Below are 21,127 nucleotides of genomic sequence, written 5' to 3'. Positions count from 1 at the left end.
CGCACTTGAATTACATAGTTCTCCATCGGTGGCCGCACTTGAATTACATAGTTCTCCATCGGTGGCCGCACTTGAATTACATAGTTCTCCATCGGTGGCCTCGGACAGTCCCTCTCCCTGCTTACGGTGGGTCCCAGCAAGCCCTGACTCTGGAACTTTCTCAAGGCTAGCTATGCGTGTTCTCCGAACTTCTCATTTTTCCCACTGACTACTCAGGCGTGAGGCTCTAGTAATGAGCTTGTGGCCCGGAAAGGCACGGCAGTGCAAAGGGACCACTGAGCGTTCCAGACACCCTAGAGCTATGCAGACATGCCCAGACACCGTGCATGGGGACGGTGGAGCCACCAGCCCTCAGCGCCACAGGCTGCCCATCTCACCGGCAGACTGGCCAATTTCCTCTGCAGCACAGGCCAGCCAGCTGCTCGGGGGACGCGTGAGTCCTGGAGCGACCTCATCCCGGGTTGCTCAAAGTCTACTTCCTGACGCTTGTGCCCAAGTCCAGCAGGGGGGGGGGGGGGGCATCCTCGGGCCAAACCAAATTCCAAAGCCCCACAGCATGAAGCAGGAGCCGTCATCTTCTCTTTTAAGTAACACGGTTTGCCTTAAAGGAACGGCTGCCAGAAGCCGGAGCAAGAGGGGTAAAGACCACTCGTGACCGCGGACGTGGTTTTCCAACCGTGAACCTGAGGTTCCTCGTAAGGCTGCTGCACCTGCTGGCCATTTGCCGCCAGAAAGAGCAGCCTAGCAGCCGCATTGCCAGAACCGAACCCGTCCTTCTTGGCCACCAGTCTCCAACATCTGGGTGGACAAGGCTGAGTGAGTCCATCGGCGAGATGACCTCATCTGACGACCGTGGAACACACTGGCCCGTGGCCTCTGTCAGTGGCCAACACCGCCAGCTCACGTGTGCCCTCCCATGGCCCCTGCCCTGACATCCCCTGCACGGCACCCCGGGCCACCGTGTGACCCCCTTCACGCACACAGCTGGAGTGGAGCCCCGACCTCGCAAGGTCTCCTGGGGGTGATCGGACCCTCCGGAAACGGTGCGCAATTTCTGTAGTCACCATGGCTGGAGGTGGGGGTGCTCCTGGCATCCAGGGCCTTGAGGCCAGAATGCTGCTCGTTCCCTATAGGCCACGGGACAGCCTCACCACAGAGAATCATCGGCCCTAAGTGCCACGAGCACCAAGGTCAGAAGCCCTGCTCTGGGCCGAGAGACACAGGTCATCTTCGTGGGCCAAGCTTTTCTCAAATGGTGGCTGCCGGAGGGACCTCGGAGACATCACGGTCCGTCTAACCTATGACGCGTCCCACCCCCCACGGCCGGCCCTTCGAAGGAAGGGCTGCGGGCGTCCGCACCGGAGGGCCCGGCCCAGACCTCACCTGTTGCACGTGGATCCTTTGCACTTGTCCTTCATCTTCGTGTCACACCGGACAGCCTGGGCTGGGAGAGAAGGACAAGAGCGCACGTCACACCAACGGGGCATTGGTCTGAGGTAAAAGATACCACCCCGTCCTCCAGAGAACTTTCTGGAACATCCTGGAACCCATGTCATAACCCGAGCAGGAACACTTGTGGCTGCAGGCTTCAGCTGTGAGGCTCGAGTCCCAGGCCCGGCCTTTCAGAGTAGCTGGGTGATCCTGGACGGGGCCTTCTTCCCCAGTCTAAGGTTCAGTTTCCACAGAGACCAGCGGGGACAAGTGTCACGGGTACTGCTTCTGCGAGGGAGCTGAGGGAGTCAGTGTGACCTTGGAAGGGGGTCTGGCCCACACCCAGTGCCCTGAAGCCCCGGAGGGTTCTGGAAGGGTGGGCCTCACAGCCTCCTCCAGCCAAGACGAGCTCTGTCAAGCTCTCCTTGTTTATTTTCTAGGGACACATGAGAATCTGGGCACAGTGTTACAGTTTGATAGTGCGACACTGGCACACCCATGAGGACAGAGACTGCTCGGGCAGAGCAGGGACAGAGCAGCCAAAAAAGCCCGGGGTGGGGGCTGTTCAGAGAAGCATGAGCTCGCCCCTGCTCAGGGTGAGGGGGCCCCACTTTATGCCGTTGGCAGCTCAGGGGGACACGGAGAACCCCAGGCAGACAGCCCAGGCCTGTGTCATGCCTGGGGGGGAAATGTCCCTAGGGAGCCCCAAACCTTCCATTAAGGGGCTGGATCGGGGACATGGAACGTTGGGCTCCAGCCGGGGCTGGGGAGGGCAGAAAGAAGGAAGCCGTGAGCTGAGTGCGCGGGCAGGTCAGGGGAAAGCCGGACGAGGGCTGAGTGCGACAATCTCTCACTGGAGGGCCTCCAGGAGCCCCGAGGGGAGCCGTGGGAGGCACTGTGCTGATGGGCTCAGAGCCGACACTGGGTGGCCCCCGTTATGGCAAATGTTCCGCAGAGCAACCCTGCGTGGGCCTTATCGCCCCCTTGTATGGATGAGCAAACCAAGTCTCACAGAGGCGAATGGGGGTCCAGTCACCAGCGAGCCGGCCTGGGGAGGCCCATCCTGCTGGAACCTCCATGGGAACCCAGCTTGAGTCCCAGCCCCGTTTCAAAGGAGAAGGTCTAACTTTGAAATGCAGGCTGGGGGGAAATGCCACCCAAGCCCCACTCCCACGATGCTTGCTTTGGAAAGGACTTAAAAACATCATTTTTTAAAATGCTGCTGCAGGGGTGCCTGCGTGGCTCAGTGGGTTAAAGCCTCTGCCTTCGGCTCAGGTCATGATCTCAGGGTCCTGGGATGGAGCCTGCTCAGCAGGGAGCCTGCTTCCCCGCACCCCCCCCCCCCCGCCCGCCTGCTTCTCTGCCTACTTGTGATCTCTCTCTGTGTGTCAAATAAATAAATAAAATATTAACATAAATAAATAAATAAATAAATAAATAAAATGCTGCTATACTTCCCCGCTGTGCCCCACTGTTTGCTGACCCGGAGACCTCTCGGGCTGCCCCCTGCCCCCGCCACCGCCCCAGCACAGGCAGCCCGAGGGCAGAGGACAGAGCCGTACTCACTCATGTAGCTCACAGCGGACGCCTTCTTGGGCTTCGTGGGTCTGACCACCCTCGGCTGGACCCAGACATGCTTGTCATCAGGAACGGGGGCCACCTCCACTTCGTTCATCTCGTCGGTTTCCGGCTTGGGGCTGGACGTCAAAGTCTCTTCTTAAGAATGAAGAGGACGAAAAAGAGAACACGAAGGGGGGGATTCAGCAAAAATGCACTTTGCAGGGAAAACGGCAACGGGGAAACTGGACTGGCTGGAGGTTCTCGGTCACAAAGGGTCGGGCCCGTGGCCGAGAAACAGTGATGCTGCAGAGCAGGGCCGGCCTGGCGGGGTCCTAACACCAAGGCGAGGCGAGGCGAGGCAGCTGAGTCTCCACGGGCCGCGTTCGCCATGGAGCCCGGAGCAGTCGGGCCAACCTGGGTGATCCCAGCGGCTTCTTGTCCCTCCTCCCACACGCCACCACCTGCCCGAGGAGGCAGCTTCAGGAGGCCGAGCCCAAACCGGCACGGTCTCCCCTGAGGACCCTCTGGCCCCCGGGTTTGCCGGGGAGGGGTCTCCACAGTCTTGCGCCCGCCGTGGTGCAGGATGACCCGCGTCGGTGTCTTTGGACCACGATGCACCCCGGCCGCAGGCCCGCTCTGCTCCCCTCCGCACCCCCGAGTCCTCGCTCACCAAGCCGACGCCTTTCTCTGCGCCGGAGCTTCGCGGCCCGGCACGTAGGACCCGGCCAAAGTCCCCGCTCCGGTTCAAAACGGAGTCTCTCCACTGGATCCCGTACGTCTCCCACCCCGGTGTTCTCTCTCCTGCAACCATGCCCCACAGCTTTAGCACGTTAATTAGCCAAATTCCATTTCTCGGGAGCATCCGTGTGTCTTCCCGGGTTCGTCCTGAGAGACACCTGGAAGCGCTCGTCGGAGCCCACCTGCAGGCCATCAGGTACCGAACCATGAAGCCCCGCCAGTGCACACAACAGTCCGGCTGTTTTTATCTGCCCGTGTGGCCTTGTCAAGGACTACGTGGTGTGCACCCTCGTGGGGGGTGCGGGCCTCCCACTTTAGTGCGCACGCCCATCCCCCAAGGGTGTCTGAAGACCAGAGCTGGAAAGCCCCATCTAGGGAGCCCCACCCAGGCCTCTCTGTGGCACTGGATTAAAATTCAAGCGGGGACAAGGGCTGGTGAACACCCGAGGCTCGTTCCCGGTTGTCCTTAGCAGTGACCGCTCTGCTCCAAAGGGGGACCAGGTGTTTTGTGGCTACGCAAAGCAAGCATCCAGAGCCAGGGCCAATTCTCCAGGGCTTTTCAAGGCCGGAATGTGCTGCATCTGTTCCAGGGGCCCGTCCCCACCCCCAAGCCATGCACAGCCGCCATGCCACCTGGGGGAGGAGAGCGGGTGGGGTTTAAGCCGGGGCAGTCCGGAGCCCAATGCCATCCTTATCAGAGCTCTGTTGACAGCCATGAGGCCACCACCACCTGCCCCTCCCACCAGCTGCCAACTCCCCGGGGCCAGGAGCCAGCCTGCTTCCTCCCTGTCCGCCCCCCCAACCCCAGACACCCGGCTCCCAGCCAGCTTTGCTGAACAAAATCTGCTGAATGAAGGATGAACTAAGCCGTAAAGAATTCTCTCTTTGGGTTCTTTCAGGAAAAAAAGAGAGAGAGAGAGAAGAAAAGAGTCCCAGCTGAGTTTGAAGACCTTCAAAAGAGAATTCTGAAATCACCACTTGGAGGCCAAAGCTATAGGCGAAATCTTTAGGAAGACTCTGGGTTTGCAAACGCCGCTAGGCCCACATGCTCCATCCCGGGTCTGCTCTTGCCATCAGTGTGGCTCTTCAGTTCTGCCCTCCCTGCCGGCCCGAGCCGTCTCCGGAATGAGCCAGGTTTTCTTCCACTGGCCTTTAGGATGTTTATACCTCATAATCGCGGCTTTATTCGGCCGAATATAGTTTGGCAGAGCCATCTAAAGCGTTTGAGGGTCACTATTTAAGAAAATGGGCAGACAGTCCTCACCCTCAGACGCACACATGAAAGGGGATGCTCACCCAGACGACAGCCTGTATTTGAGCACATCCCAATTAAGATCCCCTGTGCGGAGCAGCACGGGCCTAGGGAAGTTCCACGCCCGAGTTCACCGCAAGGTTACTGTGTGCACGGTCCATCCTGGACCCGAGGTCTCGGGCCCCATGACATTGCTTATAGCCCCTGCAGACGCCTACCTGGCTCTGTAGGTAGTGACAGAACTCAAGGCTAACGGGTACTGGGCACACACTGACTCTCTGCCGGCTCGGTGCTTCCTTGGCCTGCGGGCCTCGCTCCCTGGGAGGCCCTATCGGCCCCATTTCACAGACAGGAAAACCGAGGCTCAGAGAGGCTAAGAGACTTGCCCAAGCCCACACAGCCAAGTGTGAAGCTGCCCGGCCACACAGCCCGCACCCTTCATGGCCACACGGGTTCACAGTTTCAGGCTGGAGAGACGGAAACTTCTCCAATGGTCTATCTTTAACCCTGACCCATCCCCATTATAGGTCAAGGCCTTTCGGGGCCCCTCAATTGGTGCTGATTAAGTAGCTTATGCAGATAACCGGCTTTACCAGAGACTTTCTGCCTGGTTAGCTAAGAAAGCTGGGATGCCTGCCAAGGGGACTTGGGAGTTTTCCACCAAAAATAAAGAAACAAGCATAAAGGCTTCATTGGGTGGGTAACCCAGCATCTGAGGTGTCTTTGTGTGCACGTGTCCTTTGAAAATGACCCTCTGGGCATATGGGCAGTATATGCATTCGCCCGCAGGCAGAACACATCTGCTCTGTGACCCCGGAGCCCTCAGAGCCTACTGGCTATTGGAACAACAGTGACCAGGCATCCAGGAAGAGTCTGGGGGTGAGAGAGCACGGAAGCAGGTGCACTGTCTGTGTAATCAGGGAAGGCTCCCTAGAGGAGGTGTGACACCAGGCCTGTGTTTCCAAGGAGGAGAATGTATCTGCCAGGTTCACAGCACGGATGAGCCCCCTACCCCCAAGACCTACAGTCCCCACCAGCTGAGGAAGGACCCCTGGCAAGGTGACAAGTGCAGTCATACCTCCCCACCCCCACTTCTTGGAGTGGATAACGAGTGTGTTTAGAAAGAGTTCTTGTGCTAGCCGTTCACATCCTTCTCTGGGCATCCTCCCGGCAAAGCTTTTACAGACAGACTCTTACTGCCACTCTTACAGACGGGCAGACTGAGCCCCAGGCAGCACGCGGTATGCCCAAGCACACAGCTCTGGGAACCATGGAGACGACTCCTGGACCTAGCAGCTCTGGCTTGTGCGCCTGGAGGCCCTCCCGGAGGGGCTGACGGACCCTGAAAACAGCCCTGCGATCAGGCTCGAGCAAAGAACGGCAGGAGATCCGAGGGAGAATCCTCCACGGGCCTCCCTCTCCTACGCTCCCCAAATTGGCTCTTGGGACCTGACAAGGGACTCACCCCTCCTGGGGGACTGGACGGCAGCCACGGGCTCTGCCTGCCAGGGACACAGGGAAGGGCCCGGACAGGCCCGAGGGCCAGTCTCCACCCACGATCTTGTCCTGCCATGACCCCCACTTCCAGGCAGGGAGACTGAGGCTCCCAGAGAGGGGGCGGCCCACCCAGTGGCCTGCAGCTGGCATGTGGCAGGAGTGCTCCTCCTGAAGCCAGCGTGCCGGGCTCTAGCACCCGGGTTTTGTGGATGCGGGACCTGGAGCAGGGATTTCCGTGGAGGGGTTCGCTGAGGACCAGCGTTTGGCGTCCTGCTTGGAGACAGAGAGTCGGGGCGGGCTGGCAGGACACACTGCTGTTAACAAGCCTCCCCGTCTCCTGGGCTCTCGTTGGGCAAAACCAGCGGTGACCAGCTGGCCGGGAAAACAGGACTCCTGCACCCCAACCGGGTCTGGGACCCCACACCCCAGCCCACCTGTCTCTGCACCCCAGAGCCCCCTGGACTGCCAAGAAAAGCCTGGCGTGGAGAGCCGCCCGCTCCTGCATGCCCAAGCCTCCGGGGAGGCCCCTCTCTGCTGTCCCAGGGCAGCCGACACGGCCACATGGACAATACATCCCAAACACAAACACTCGGGGAGCCCCTTGGACCCACTTCTGTCCCCCCGGGGCTAGAGCCTGAGAAAATACTGCAAAACATGAGCAACCATTCAGGCACCAGGATGCGTTACTTACAACAGCGGGGACAGTGGAAAGGTCCCGGGAGGCCAACTAGAAACAAGGGCGAGGACTCGTGGCAGACACTCTGATCTGCCCGGGGCCACGGAGGGAAGGGAACCGTGAACACTTATGACGAATCGGGTGAGGCATCCGTGAGGGGCCAACGAGTGGAAGGAAGGAGGCCAGCAGCCCGGAGGCGGCAAGCCCTGCCAGCCTGGAGGTCACCTGGGATAGGCGCAGTCCCGTTTGTCGTGTGTCTGTAACCAAACCGTGAGAGCCGACCACAGCGGGGACGCGTGTGCAGCCAGCGCCCAGCGCAGGGTGGGGCCACGGGAGAGGCCTCCTGAAGGGATGTGCGGGCACAGCCCCGTGTCCCCAAGGAGCCGGCGGGGGGCTGAACTCCAGGGCTGGAGAGGGGGTCTGCCCACCACCCGCAGCTGCGCGGGCAGGAGGAGGGGTGGGGGAGGGACTGCAGTGTTCAGCTGGCCCGTTTGACGACAGCCCTTCCCGGGCCCACAGACAGAGGGGACAGCCACTGGGGGTGGCTTCCGAGTCACTTCCTACCTCGGTAACACATGTTGTTCTTACAACTGCCCCCGTAGCTGGGCGGGCACTCGGAGCAGGGACGGCCGGTTCTGTACGGGGCTTCTCCGATCCAGTTCCCCCTGCGGGAACACCAAAAACACCGTCAGGAGGGGCCGCCACCCGAGCGCCTGGGCCCCTCCTCGCCCCTTTCCTGGGCTGTCCAGGGGAGGAAGGAGGGTGTGTGTGCCACGTAAAGAGGAAGAGGCTGCTGCATGGAGCCTAGAGAATTCTAGAAGAATCCCGGCAGGAGCTGGGACACCTCCTTCCTCCCCAGCACCGCGGTCCTGTCGCGCTGCCCGTGTCCTGCCTTACACGACTCTGAACACTGTCCACCACCCCCCACCTCAGCCCCAACACCTTCGTCCTGGAGAGCTGCCGAGATCTGCCCTGTTGAGCCGTTTGTCAAAGCAGTAAAAGTATGTTCTAGGAAGGAGCTCGTGTTTACTAAGCTCCTACCGACCAGGTCCCTCCGTCCTTCTGACACCTTGGGGGGGCGTGCTGGAGTTCCACCCTTTCTCAGAGGAGGCCACGGGGGCTCGAAAGGTTAAGTGACTTGCCCAAGGCCACACAGCAAGCAAGTGGAGGGGCTCAGAGCCTTTGAGCACTCTGCCCTCAGGGTTGGGACCAAGGTCCGTCCAGATGTCGCTGACACCGTCCACTTCCGTCTGAAGTTCCTGGCCGTGAAAATGGAGGCCGGTCAGGGCCTGGTTCTCCAGGGACCAGGTAACAGGTGTGGAGCGGTGTCCCTAAGCCCCTCTCCCAGAGCCTGGGCCTCTGGCAGCACAAGCTGGAGCCAAGCATGACGGGGACCAGTCTTTGTGATTCCTTCTAGAAACATCCTTCAGGGTTGACCTGGTGGGCTATTTAGGAAGGTGATCCAGAGCCCTACTGATAAGCCAAGCCTGGCCCTGGACTCCCCCAGCCTCCCTCCACTGAGCAGTCCAGAGCGACTCCCCAAGTGGGACCCCTGCCCTGCCTGCCACGTGACCCCACCGCTGCCCTCAGGCCTGACCCTCTGTCTCCTTCTCTGTAACAGGGGCCACAGCAGGAGGTTGTACAGTGACAGAGTGATGGCATGGAGGCCCTCAGGCCAGGGCCCTGTTCACGGTGAAGGGATGTCAATGGTGGTAGTTACAGGGGTACACACATGTCACACGGACTCAGTGTGTGTCTCCCCACTGCCCACTAATTGCCACGTTGAAGCCCTAACCCCCAGATGGCTGTGTGTGGAGACAGGGCATCCCAGGAGGTGAGTGAGGGAAACGAGGTCACAGGATAAGGCTCCAATCCACCAGGATCAGTGTCCCTAAGAGAGAGGACACTGGGGAGCCCCACTCTCTCCCTTGCTCCCTTTCTGTGCACACACAGAAGAACGGCCACATGACGACACAGGGAGGAAGGGAATCACCAGCACCCAGAGGCACGCCCTGTCTCCACCTGGGACGCATGGCCTCTGGCCCTTGGTCATGGCCACGCATGCTGGCTGGCCCACGCAGACACGTGTGGGGTTTATCGAGCCACGCACTTGAGACATGGGTACCATCCCTACGTTATTCTGTTTTTCAAGAAGATAGCTGGGCGCTAAGAAAGGCAGATTCTGTTTCTGATAGAATCTTCAGGTGTATTTCTTTTTTTTATACAAAGAGTCGAATTGAAATATCCATCATGCCCCACTGCTGGTCCCCACTCTGCTGGGGACCCCGCCACAGGGGGCCAGTTACTGCTCTTCCACTGGGCTGGCGTCCCCCTTCCCACCAGCAGTGACCTAATCCACCTGCCCTCACGCGGGCCTGTGGGCTGCTGAGACATGGCCAGCACGGGCATGCCAGATGCGCGACAGACAATCTATTTTCCTCCTGACCTCACCGATTCCCCCACATCCCACCTCCTCACGGCCTCTCCTGACCCAAAACAAATGAGTGAGGTCATCCTCGTTTCATTCAGTCCCTGAGCAAATATGCTAGGAGGGCATCCTGTGTGCAGGGCCAGTGCAAGGGCGGGAGTCAGCCCTGTGGCTGGCGAGCAAACCACAGGCTATACACGGGGAGGGCAATGCTGTGAGAAGTGGTATATTATTTGATGAGCAAAGGAGGTAAGTCAATAGAGGGACAGATGGCCCACTGATGACATCAGGTTGCTCTGAGGAAAAAGGGGGCTAAGACACAGGCTCAGTGTGGTCTTTTCTAGAAGGGAAAATATAAAAATGCAAAAACTAGGTTTAGCGTGAATACATTTCCCAGAGTGATATCTGTTGCGTATTTTCGTCCCACTGGCTATGGCACACCCCACGGTTGGCCAGCCAACAGCTACTCTAGCTTCTGATTTGCTCTGGGAGTCCCAGAAGATGACTTGCAAAGCCAACTGGGCAATTTCATTCACTGAAGCCAATTAGGGGAGTCTCTGCCTCCCCCACCATCGCCCATCTGTGAGTGGTCTAGTTCTGGTCAATGACAGAAGGAGAAAGTGGGCCAGGGCTGAGAAAGTCCTAAGAGAAAGCCCTTTACTACCATTCTTGTCCCTTTAGTTTGGGAAGATGTGATGCCCGGTGCTCTGCAGCCATCTTGGAACCATGAGGACAGGCTAGTACAGCAGGGAAATAGAAAGAGCTTGAGTCCTCACGGACACTGCTGAGCTTTTAAGCTTAACTGGATGCACCGATCTCTAGATGTCTTGTTATGCGAACTAATGAAGAGACCTCACCATTTAGTCCAACTTCCCTTGGGTCCTCCATGGCTGGACAACGCATCCCAACCCAGACAACCATGTTACTTGTTCTTACTTTGGAGAGTAATTGCAGACGAGGTAGACCGCATTCTCCCAAACATCTCCCCAAACGTTCATCCTCTGGCAGGTGTTCACAGCACAGCCAATCTTGTTGGTGGCAGCCCAGACTATCTGAAAAGATGACAGCCACGTGTCAGAACCCCAGACAAGGCAGAACAGGGCAACCTAGTCTGCCCTGGATCTCCAGGGCACTGGCCCTAAAAGGGTGTATGTTGTGAAGGGGTGATGGACCAGAGTTTTTCCCTAATCCCTGAAGATCCGTATGTTTGTTAAACACACACACACACACACACACACACACACACACGCACAGGCACATGCACACACACCCCAAAGAGAAACAAATCACACACAAGGAAAATGTGCCAGCGACAGAGGACTGCCACACAAGTTTCTAGCGCTTACTCCCAGTTTCCATACTTGTGTCACAAACGCACGCTCAGCCCAGCAGCCGGACTTTAAGGAACACCAAATTAAAGGGAAACATTATGGTAATGACAGAGTGGAGTCTTCCAACCGGGGAGCAGGTCTGCAGGGCCAGGTGAGTGACGGGGTCTGGGGGTGTTGGGCTGAGGTCGCAGCAAGGGCTTCGGGGCTTACCTGTGTGTAGTGGGTGCACATGGGCCCAGAGCACCTCTCCGGACACCAGGGGTTGCACTCGTGGGGGTAGGGGTAGGTGTAGTCCTTCACCTCGTCATACCAGGACTGTACGTGGAAGCCAGGAGAGCGGTACCTGCGGGGCAGACCAGCTGATTACGTCCCGGCCTCCACCCACCCAACAGACCAAGACCAGGGCTCACAGCACAGCCGTCCACAGGGCAGGCTAGAGGACAGGGCTGCTGTGGGTGAACAGTCCTAAATCCTGTCCAGCACCTGCTGTAAGTGCCTAGAACCCAAACTTACAAGGAGCCCCCCTGGCATTCCCAGGGTGCCTGGGTTGCAGGAGTGTCCCTGGGAGGCCCACAAGCCACCTGTGTGTGCAGGAAACGTTTGCCTGGCCCCCAACAAGTCACTATTTATATTACAATTATGTATTTATGCCCACAAACCCCCTATTTCCCAGGTGTGATTCTTTAAAACAACTTGACTGACGGACATGAGCCCCTTTCAAATCAATGCAGAGAAAAACGAGAAGTAAGTAGCCATCCGGGTAATGCACAGACGGAACACCAGGGAAGATCTAAAAGGGGCAAAACCAGCCCGCGATGGGGGACAGGGCACACGGGAGAGTCTAGAGGCTAACGTCTCCATATCGTCGTGTCTGGCTTCATTCCTCACCTGCTGGGGAGCAGGGGGAAGACCCAAGGACTCAGATACAAGGTCGAAAATAAATAATAGAAATAGAACTAAACAGAAGGTACAGAAACCTGCAGAGAGGCAGAGCTCTGTGATCACATGGGCAAACCCTTTCCAGAACTTTCTATGTCCAGTCTAATCCCCTGAGCCTTCCCTTTCCCCGACGCTGGTCATCACCATGGGTGGCCACGGCCTCTCACTCGGCCCCACCCGCTCAGGTTGGCATCGTTGCTTTCTTCCCGGGAAAGAAAACAAACTGGACACAGATCCCCAGTCAGCGGCCCCAGCACATGTAAACAAAGCGGTTTCGATAAAGAGAGAAGACACAAGGGGTCTGGCCATGTCTGAGAGCACTGTGGTGAGGCGGGCAGTTAGAGGTCTTGTAACAATTACTGTCACAGCCCAGAGCGCCTGGTGGTGGTCAGTGACGTAGTTGGGGCTGGCTTGGGGAAGGATGCTGGCGGCCACACAGCCACGGAGCCACAGGGCTGCGTGGGGACACCCATGCCCGTCCGTGTCCCCGGAGTGCCATGGCCAGGCTGCTATGGGGGCCCAGAGAATGAGGGGGTCTCTTGGGGAAAGCAGGTCGGCACTGTGGATCCCGCAGGGGCAAGATCTTTGTGTCCTCGGCACCATCCGTCCCGGCACTAAGCCTGACACAGCCACCGCAGGACGGGCTCCAAGAACGGAGAGGCTAACTTTCTGCCTGTCGGCTTGACGGCCTGAAGGCAGCCTCGACCAGGATCAGCAGGACGGCCATGGAACAGAAGACGGGTCTGATCGTGTATGAGAAGGAGGGAAAGAATTCAAGGCTGTCCTGGCCACCGTTACCACGATGAAAAAGTATGCGCCCACAGCCAGAGGCTACACAGGAGTCCAGGAATATCCCGGCTGCCGAGCCAGGCCAGTGGAATGATGGGTTTTCTCCCTGTAGACGTTTTCTTTTCATGCCACCGGAAGACTGATTTTATAAAAAGCAGAATTCAGCAGGAGACCAAAAATAATAATAATTAAATAATAATAACAGGTGTTGATTCCCTTCTGCCAGGTTCCATCTGGACCCCTCGCGACACTGGCTCAAGTTCTGTTCCAGAAAGACACTGACCTGAAGGAAGTGGACGGCTCACAGCCGCACGGAACCCAGGCGCTTATGGGGCTGGGGAATGTCTGGGCCGTGAGTCGCGCAACCTGTACTTCAAGTCCTGTCCAACTTTTCAGCAATGCAGCAAAGCACAAGTGGGCTTTAGCCCCTGGCCAGCCCTGGGTCCACCCCCGGAGGACCCGCGTCCACACCATGTTGTCTGGTCGGTCGGCAAGTTTGCACTGAGCAAAGGCCCATTCCCCAAGTCCCCTGAGGAAACCAGCCCTCGGCCGGGTGGGTGCTCAGGAGGGCGCCTCTTAGAGGCCACGTTCAAGGGCCTCCTCTGGGCCAGAGGGCCTCGGTGGTAAGGGGGAGCCTCCCCGAGGCTGGACGAGGAGGGCGAGGTGAGGGACAGCTGCTCACCGGGTAGAACCTGGCTGGGCCTGGAGAAGGAGCAGAACCCAGACACGGGGGGCAGAGAAGATACCCTGACCCAGCACAGTAAGGCCAACATTCCAGTGTCCCCCCCACCCTGCTGCAACGGGCTCGGGAATCCTTTCAAGGAGGTGGAATGGGGCCCCCAAGCTGGAAAGCCCGAGCCCGGGGGTCAGTGTCTGGAGCCAACGAGCAGGCTCGCGTCCGTTTTGCAACAACTCAGAAGCGCCCTTGAGCACTGAGCCTGTTCACCCACATGTAAATGGCTCAGGGGTTCCTGCGGACTTAACCGTGGCCATGGACAGCAAGCACCCAGCCCAGCACATGGCAGGTGCCCACAGAGGCGGCTGGTTCACACATAAGAGGGGGACCGCGACGGCTCTTACCTGCCCCAGTGGACCGCCAGGTTCTGCCCGATGGACACCAGTAGACTGGTGGGCCCGTGCTCCCAGATGCACTCGTGAGCCCAGGCCGCCGCTGACCGCTCCAGCTCCTCATCCCAAGTCTGCAGGGAGAGCAGACACGGCCCCGCCAGAGTCAAGGAAGAGCATAAGGACCAAACCTGCAGCCACGCACCCCCCGCGTGGGCCCTGCGTGGAGCCCGGGCCAGGGCTCTGTTCCTGGACACCGGGTGCCATGCAGGGGTTGGATGGCTTCCTGACCCGGCCAGCAGGAAGGGGCAGGGCCGCAAGGATCTCAGGGGAGCCCGGCCCATGGCCATCCACGCAGCTACTGCTCCGGGCTCCTGCTTGCCCAGAAGACGGGCAAGCCCATCCCGTGGCCTCTGCCTCCTCATCTGTGAAACGGGAAGATGCCTGAGTCCCGCTGATGGGGGTGGCCTCGGCACAGCCCTGTGAATGTGCTTCACACCACAGAACTGTAGGCTTAAAAGTCGTCGAAAGAGTGACTTTTATGATTTATGCATTTTACTGTTCTTAAAAAAAGGGGGGGAGCAAAAAATGCTTTGGCCTCTGCCCATCCGGCTCTCCTGCGGCACAGCCCACCCTGAATCAGGGCGGGGTAAGGCGTGGGGGGCAAGGGTAGGGTCTGGGCCAGAAGATCTGAAACAGGCTACGCCACCCGGCCTGCCTCCCAGCTGGCCCGGGGACGCACATAGCTCCCCGGGAAGGAACACAGTGAACAAAGCAGCGGGGTCACTGCTCTTCTGTGGCAGGACAGACGCCAAGCGGCCCTCTGGCCAGCTGCTGTCCCGCCTCCTCCTGGTCATCAGGCAGATGCCCCGGCTCGCAGGCAGGCCAGCAACTGCTGTTCCCTTTCGGGAGAGCCCCAGCCCTGCACACACAGTAGGTGCTCACGGAAAGACAGGCAGGATCCCGGGACGTGGCCAGGAATGGGAGACTGACGGCGCTGGCTGTGGCCCCCAGGATGGCATGTCGTGAAGTCGAGCGCCTCCCCACCTCCACCTGGCCACCTCTTTCCAGCCATAACGCCGGAGACTCCAGAACGTCCAGGGCTGAGGCCTGGCCTGGGGCATACGCCTCTGCGGACTGGGTCACACCCTGGACACAACCCCCGCTTCGGTTGCACGGGACCTCCCAGGTCCATTCTGACGTCAGACTCCACTCTTGCTGACAGTGCCCCGCCCCCCCGCCACCGTCGTGCCCACCAGGCACTGTGTCCCTTCTGCCTGGGATCCTTCTCCCAGGCCCAGGACAGCCTGCAATGCAGAAGAGACAGGCCTGCCTTCTGCTGGGTGCTTCTCCTGCTGCTCCCTTTACGTACCCGATCCAAGCCCCCACTCCCATCCTGAGACCCCACAGTATCCCGTGACGTTGGATTTCCGCCTTCCCGTCTTCTGGACTTGTGGCTCACCCCCTTCCAAACCAACTACCTAGACCAACTTGGTGACTCCATCTCCAAGCAAGGAGCCAATGGTCCATGACGGAACAGACAGCATCTGTTTCGAGGGGAGGGCGGCGGGGGTAGGGGGAGCACCAAGATCCCTCCGGCCGTGGCGAGCCAAGGCCCTTCCCAAAGTCCAGGGAGGCAGGGCAGACCCCGTGCAGGCGCTGACCCCACCCCAAGGCCCACTGGATTCTCAGAAGTTCAACGTTTATTCTGATCAACGTGAACCTTGTGTGCCTTTGGTCTGCGTCCATAACGTTTTCTACAGCTCAGCGGGAAGGGCGGTAGGGAGGGCCCTGGCAGATCTCTGGGGGTTAAGGGCTTCTGAAATTCTGGCTGGAGACAGAGGACACAGCCCAACAAGGACATAGCTCTCTCCCCTCCCTGCATTCAAGGCCTCCCTCCTGGCCTGCCGTTCACCTCCCAACCTCCTCTCTGCTCCAGCCGAGCCCGGCACAATAGAAAGATCGCAGGGAGGCACCGGTGAGCATTCTCTGCCCCCCAGAGGGATGACTGAGGGAAGAAGGAGGGAAAGACCTGGGCAGTTGGGGGGCACTGGTGAGAGTGTTTGTGTGAGGGGAGCCTATCCCCGGGGCCAGGCTCTGCCGGTTGCTGGCTGTGTGACCGTGGACAAGTGGTTTCATGTCTCTGAGCCTGTTTCCCCGTCTAGGCTAACGAGGGTGCCGGAACAGGGTTTGGAGGGAAGCTGAATGAGAGGCGTCAAGCTCCCAGGCAAGGTGCAGGGCGGCTCTCAGCAAACCGTATTTTGATACTAAGGAAATTAACTTCCTTGAGCACCTACTATGTGCCAGGGGCAGGGTTAGGCCCTGTCCCTGAACACCTGCCACTTGCCAGAGAATATTATTAGCACCACTTTCTTATTTAATTCTTGGAATAAGCCCCTGAGGTATGTTATATTTTCCCATTGTTGCAGACAAAAACAAAAACAAAAAACCACACACACACACACAAAACTCCTTGAGGCTAAGAGAGGTTAGGCAACTTGCCTAAGGTCACACAGCAGGAAGTTAGAACTTTAACAACCCAACTTGATCTGGCTGCCAAGTTGTTCTCGGCTTGCTCTGCGCGCCGTCACCACGCGCCGGTCCCACTTCGCTAAAATAACAAGTTACTAAAATAGTCACAGCAACGATAGAGTTAACATTTACTTAGTACTTAGGCATTATCTCATCGGCTCCTCCAAACAACGCTATGAGGAAGGTGCTTTTATTGTCCCCATTGTGCAGGTGAGGAGACATTAACACAGAGAGGCCAACTAATCTGCCTGAAGTCACACAGCGACCAAGTGGCAGCTCCCCTAAACCCAGGCAGGCCGGCTTCAGAGCCTGTCCACTTATAAAAACTCAAAATAGGGTGTCTTAACTCTTTGGAATTTTAAAATCCACCTTTCAGGGCTAAAGCGATTTCAAAGGACCCAACTGAAGCCCCAGCAGGCGGGGCTGAGCAAGGAGCTGGATTTTCAAGACACTTTCTCAAATGAGTGCCCCTTGTCTGGGTGGAGATGCGAGCAGATGGGCAGGCCCGGGGCGGAGGGGTTGGGCCTCAGGCTACCTCCCCCGCCCTTGGGGCCCCTGCTCAGAGGCGGCCCCAACAACACTCACGAACACTCAGCCTCCCTGACACGCAGGCCATTGAGATGTAAGGACCCAGATCCCAGCTCCAATCCCGAAATAACACAAAATAAACCAACAGGAAAACGTGGCAGGCTCGTTCCAGGCTGCCCATGTGAGCCCTGCTCCCTGCATGGAACCTTCCATACAGGCCCCAGGACAAGCACAGAGCAGAGATGAGAAGATCAGCCTGTTCCCGACAGGAGGCGGGAAGCAGCCAGGATCCTGGGGCATTTGTCACTCAGTTAAGCTCCAGGACAAGGAAAATCCCCTGCTCCAAGGCGGGCAGCACATAGGGCCTTGGGGTGGCAGGGGGCCAGGAGGAAGGCCCACCTGTCCAGAGAGGTGGAAAGTGTCCTTCTCCCCCGCCCACCCCCTGGGGACCAAGCCAGACCACCAGGTCCACGGAAGGAGGGGGGAAGAGTCCACACCCAAAGTCACGAAGAATTCAACTCTAATTCTCTACACCTTTAACCCTAAAAAGGCCTGCACCGGCTGTTGACACATCAGTATTGTGAACGGGTGCCCACTCTTCCTCCTAAGATCAGAGTAAGCGCCTGGGCAACATTCCTCAGGGAAAGAAGAAATGGTTTTGTAACGAGTTCCCAAAGGACAGCCCTGCTCCAAGGGTGTCTGCCCAGAAGGGCAAGCCTTTCATCTGTGGTATAGATGGTGACAGGACACCTCGTGAGGGTACAGACGGCGACAGTGAGGGGCTGCCAGGCACAGGGGAGGGTCCCTGATCGCAAGCACCCCTGCCTCGGAGCACAGGACAGCATGAAAGGGGACAGTGGAGTCCAGAGGAGGGAGAGGAGCTGGGTCTTGGGTGAGGCTCGTTTATGATGGGATAAGGCACGAGGTGGGGACAGGACTCCTGGGAGAGGGAGGGCCTGACGGCACCTTCGGGGAACACCCAGTGGCCCCTCGGAACAGATGAGCTCGAGATCAAAGGTCTTGAGCTCCAGGCAGGGCATGTGGGCTCCATCCTGGGCACAGAGGGCCCTGGGGCTCCCGAGCAGGAGACACATTTCCCAAAGGTCGGGAAGGGAACAGGAGGCAGGGCTCAGGGTAGGCCATCGGGGGGCAACGTGGGAGGTGATAAGCCCCAGCGCAGATCAAGGTGTTGGGGGGACAGGCTGGCCAGAAGGAAGTGGGCAGTGGCAGTAGGGGTGCCAAGGTTCAAACTGAGCAGGGACGATGGCTGTGGCCTGGGTCCTGCAGTCCGTTCTGCCACTACCAGTTCTGACCTCAGGCCTCAGTTTCCTAGTCTATAAAATGGGAGAAAAGCAGCAGGTGCATCACAGGGCTGGGAGGACAGGAAGCGCTGCTGGCAGAAACAGACAGGGGTGCGTGGAGGCAGGGCCAGAGGCGTGGACTTGGAGGGCCAGCTGCCCTTTGGCTCCTTACGCATGGGATTTCCCCAGGCGGCTCACGGGAGACCCTCCACTGTCCCTCCTCTCTGCCAGCCCCTTGCTGACAGACACCCCAACTCTCAGGGACTCGGCCTTGCTGCTGCTCAGACGGAGGAGGGCGGCAAAACGGGCCTGATGAAGACCAAGGTGCTCAGTGACTACGGTGACCTTGGCCCCTGGTGGGAGCTCTGGTGCGGGGCATTTTACCACGTGACGTCATCAAACCGTCCCGGAACCACGAGAAGGGGATTCTCAAAGTGGAGGCCGTGGACACACCCAGGTCACACAGCAAGGAGGCAGCAGAGCTGCGAATGGACTCGCCAAAGCCCAGCGCACAGACCTTCCACTCCGCCTTGAAAAGAGGCCAGGGGAGAGCCAAGGGCAGGGCCCTGGGCTGGGCTCCTCGGCACGGGGAACTCACAAGTGCCGTTTTGGTGTCAGGAACGGAGGCAGGGGACCCTCACTTGCCAGGAGGCCCTGAGCCCACCACACCCTGCCCCTGGAGACAAAAGCAGATGGACCCCAGGCCCCCCCGCCCCAGGAGCACCCACACTTACCATGTACTCCATGTTGGAGGCCGGGGGGTACACCTGGCCCCTGAGTTTGTTATGAAGCATGAGGATCTCCTCCCTGTCCGACCTGGGGATGGCCCTCCGGACCCGGGAGTGCGGCTTGTCCTGCTGGTATTTGCTGAGCAGCTTCTCCAACTGAGTGATGTTGGGCAGGAAAACGCCTTGGGCTCCGCAGACCAGGAGCACCAGCCCCAAGGGGACGACTCTGTTCAGGACACAGCTCATGGTGCCACGCAGGCCACGAGGACGGGGGTGACAAGCAGGCTGGGCTCCCGAGGCAGCGCTGGGGCGTGGGAGCTCTGAAGGGAAGCAGAGGGTAGCAGGGAAAGAGGTCGGTCAGTATTAAACCAGCTCCAGCCTGGCCTTGACCCGTGAACAGCCATCCCTCCCCCACTCTGCAGACGCGCAAACCGAGGCTCACAGAAGCTCGGTGACCGAGGTCCCCCAGCCACGAGGGATGCGGCTACCCTGGCTTCTCGCGCCCTAGACAGTCCCAGAGGGTCCGAGAAGACAGCGCAGGCTTGACGGAGTGTGCTTATTCACACGTCTCGCTCTGCTTGCCCATCACGGCAGAGTCCGTCAGGCCCGGGACCTTCACTGGGCACCTCGTCTGTGCTACTAGGCACTGAGCCTCGCCTCGGGGAGCTCCCACCCAGGCTGGGGCGAGAGCTGAGGGAAACCACAGCCCCTCCCCCCCACCCCAGCCCCCCACTGCAGGGCAGTGCTGGCCACAGGCAGCGTGAGGAGCTGGGGGAAGGGGCTGCGGAACCCCACCGGGGGGCTGACCCATCTAGGACACCGAGGGGTCCCATCCTCCCATCAAGGCTTCTCCGCGCTTCCCCCACATGAGCTGTGACCAGTTCTCATGGGCTGAGCTGGCTGGGATTGTAAGACACCGGCCAGCAGAGGCATCGTCAGGGGCAGGACGCAGAGGGGCAGGGAGGGACGAGTGCGAGGCTGAGCATGCCGCCAAGCAACCATGGGAATGGGGCAGTTCCCACTCTGACCCTGGAAACTCTCCAGGGTCCTGACCCAGCCGTGCTTTGGACAAAAATAGCCACCACCCAGCAGGGACGCCCGGCATTCTCCTGACTGGGTGAGACGCAGCCCCCCTCCAGGGGAGTTCCCTCTGGGACAGCGCCTCAGGGATGGGATGGCACAGAAGGACGTTTGTGTGCTTGCCTGCCCCACGGGGACTCAAACCAGTAACGCAGACCCCTGGGGTCCCGACCTCGCTCCAGGATGAGTCGCACCGCCATATATGAGCATTTCCCAGCTGCAGAAGGCCAGGCTGGCACAGATGCTGAGACACTGACGCTGGATTGCCCTCCGTGACGCAGGGAGAGCAGAGATCACCGTCAGGGAGCAGCTGTCGGGCGTCACCACCACACAGGGTCCGCGGCAGCTAGAGGGCTAGGGCACCCCTGAAGGCATGAAACGGAATCGCTCCGAGGACTCGACTGTGAGTGAACCAGACTCAAGCCTGGGTGGGGTTTTGATCTCTGGCGGGCACCATTCAAACAGCTCTCCTAGGGGGACAGGTAAATAGACGGTGGGCAGTCGGGTGGAGTATTACACAGCAGAGAAAAAGGAACAACTTCGAGCCGTGTGAATGTCAGCATGACCAAGTCCCAAATCCAAGGTTGGGTCAGAAGAGTAAACTGGAGAAAATGATGGCAGGTATTATTTACACCAACTTTAAAACCCACAGACTATATTTTGTGTAACTTATGGGTGTACATGAATATAGACATACATGCATCTATGTGTATTATACGTACATATTTTACACATATACACACACACACGTGTCTGTCTGTGTGAACATATGTGTACATGGGGCGTGTATGTGTTTATGTAGTAAAACCACACCTGAACCAGGCCAGGTTCGTGGTGCTGGCTGATTCCAGGGTGAGGGAAAGGGAACTGAGAAGGAGAATGTGAGGACCCTCCTCTTGATCTTTCACGTATTATTTGTATTTTTAAAATCTCAAGCAAAGAAGGCAAACTGTCCACCTCTGTTCATTTTAGGGGGACAGGCTGTGTTGGGAGAACTGCAAAGCGCTAACCCAAGGGGGTGCTGCAGGGCTCGGGCCTGGGCGGGGAGCCCATGCTATCCTTTGGACAGCTCTGGTTTTTAAAAATATCAATAGTAGAAGAAAACAAAATCCCAAAGCATGAGGAGACAAGGAAGCAACTGCTGGTCCCGAGGGCACCCTTCCAGCGGGTGAGACCTTACTCCAAAAGACAAGACAAACGGCCTTCACCATGCACTTGACAGTAGGCTGCTTGTCTGCAAGGCCCCACAGAG

The 21,127-nt window shown here is 58.7% G+C and overlaps 1 protein-coding gene across 1 annotated transcript in view; it reads right to left on the bottom strand.

Moving 5' to 3' along the window:
- Positions 1–21,127, bottom strand: part of LOC111153011 (cysteine rich secretory protein LCCL domain containing 2) — a 62,330-nt gene that overhangs the window by 28,391 nt on the left and 12,812 nt on the right. The window contains exons 2-8 of the mRNA XM_022511813.1: positions 18,802–19,115; positions 13,722–13,840; positions 11,124–11,256; positions 10,519–10,634; positions 7,719–7,819; positions 2,998–3,147; positions 1,384–1,444 (exon numbers count right to left, since the gene is read on the bottom strand). Coding sequence (XP_022367521.1) covers positions 1,384–1,444; positions 2,998–3,147; positions 7,719–7,819; positions 10,519–10,634; positions 11,124–11,256; positions 13,722–13,840; positions 18,802–19,041 — 920 coding nt within the window. The 5' untranslated portion in view covers positions 19,042–19,115. The remainder of the gene's footprint in view (positions 1–1,383; positions 1,445–2,997; positions 3,148–7,718; positions 7,820–10,518; positions 10,635–11,123; positions 11,257–13,721; positions 13,841–18,801; positions 19,116–21,127) is intronic.

The sequence above is a fragment of the Enhydra lutris genome, unplaced genomic scaffold (assembly GCF_002288905.1).
Source record: "Enhydra lutris kenyoni isolate GAN:26980312 unplaced genomic scaffold, ASM228890v2 scaffoldscaffold30, whole genome shotgun sequence".
Lineage (NCBI taxonomy): Eukaryota > Metazoa > Chordata > Mammalia > Carnivora > Mustelidae > Enhydra > Enhydra lutris.
Note: the sequence above shows the minus strand (reverse complement) of the source record. Positions and strands in the feature narration are given on the sequence as shown.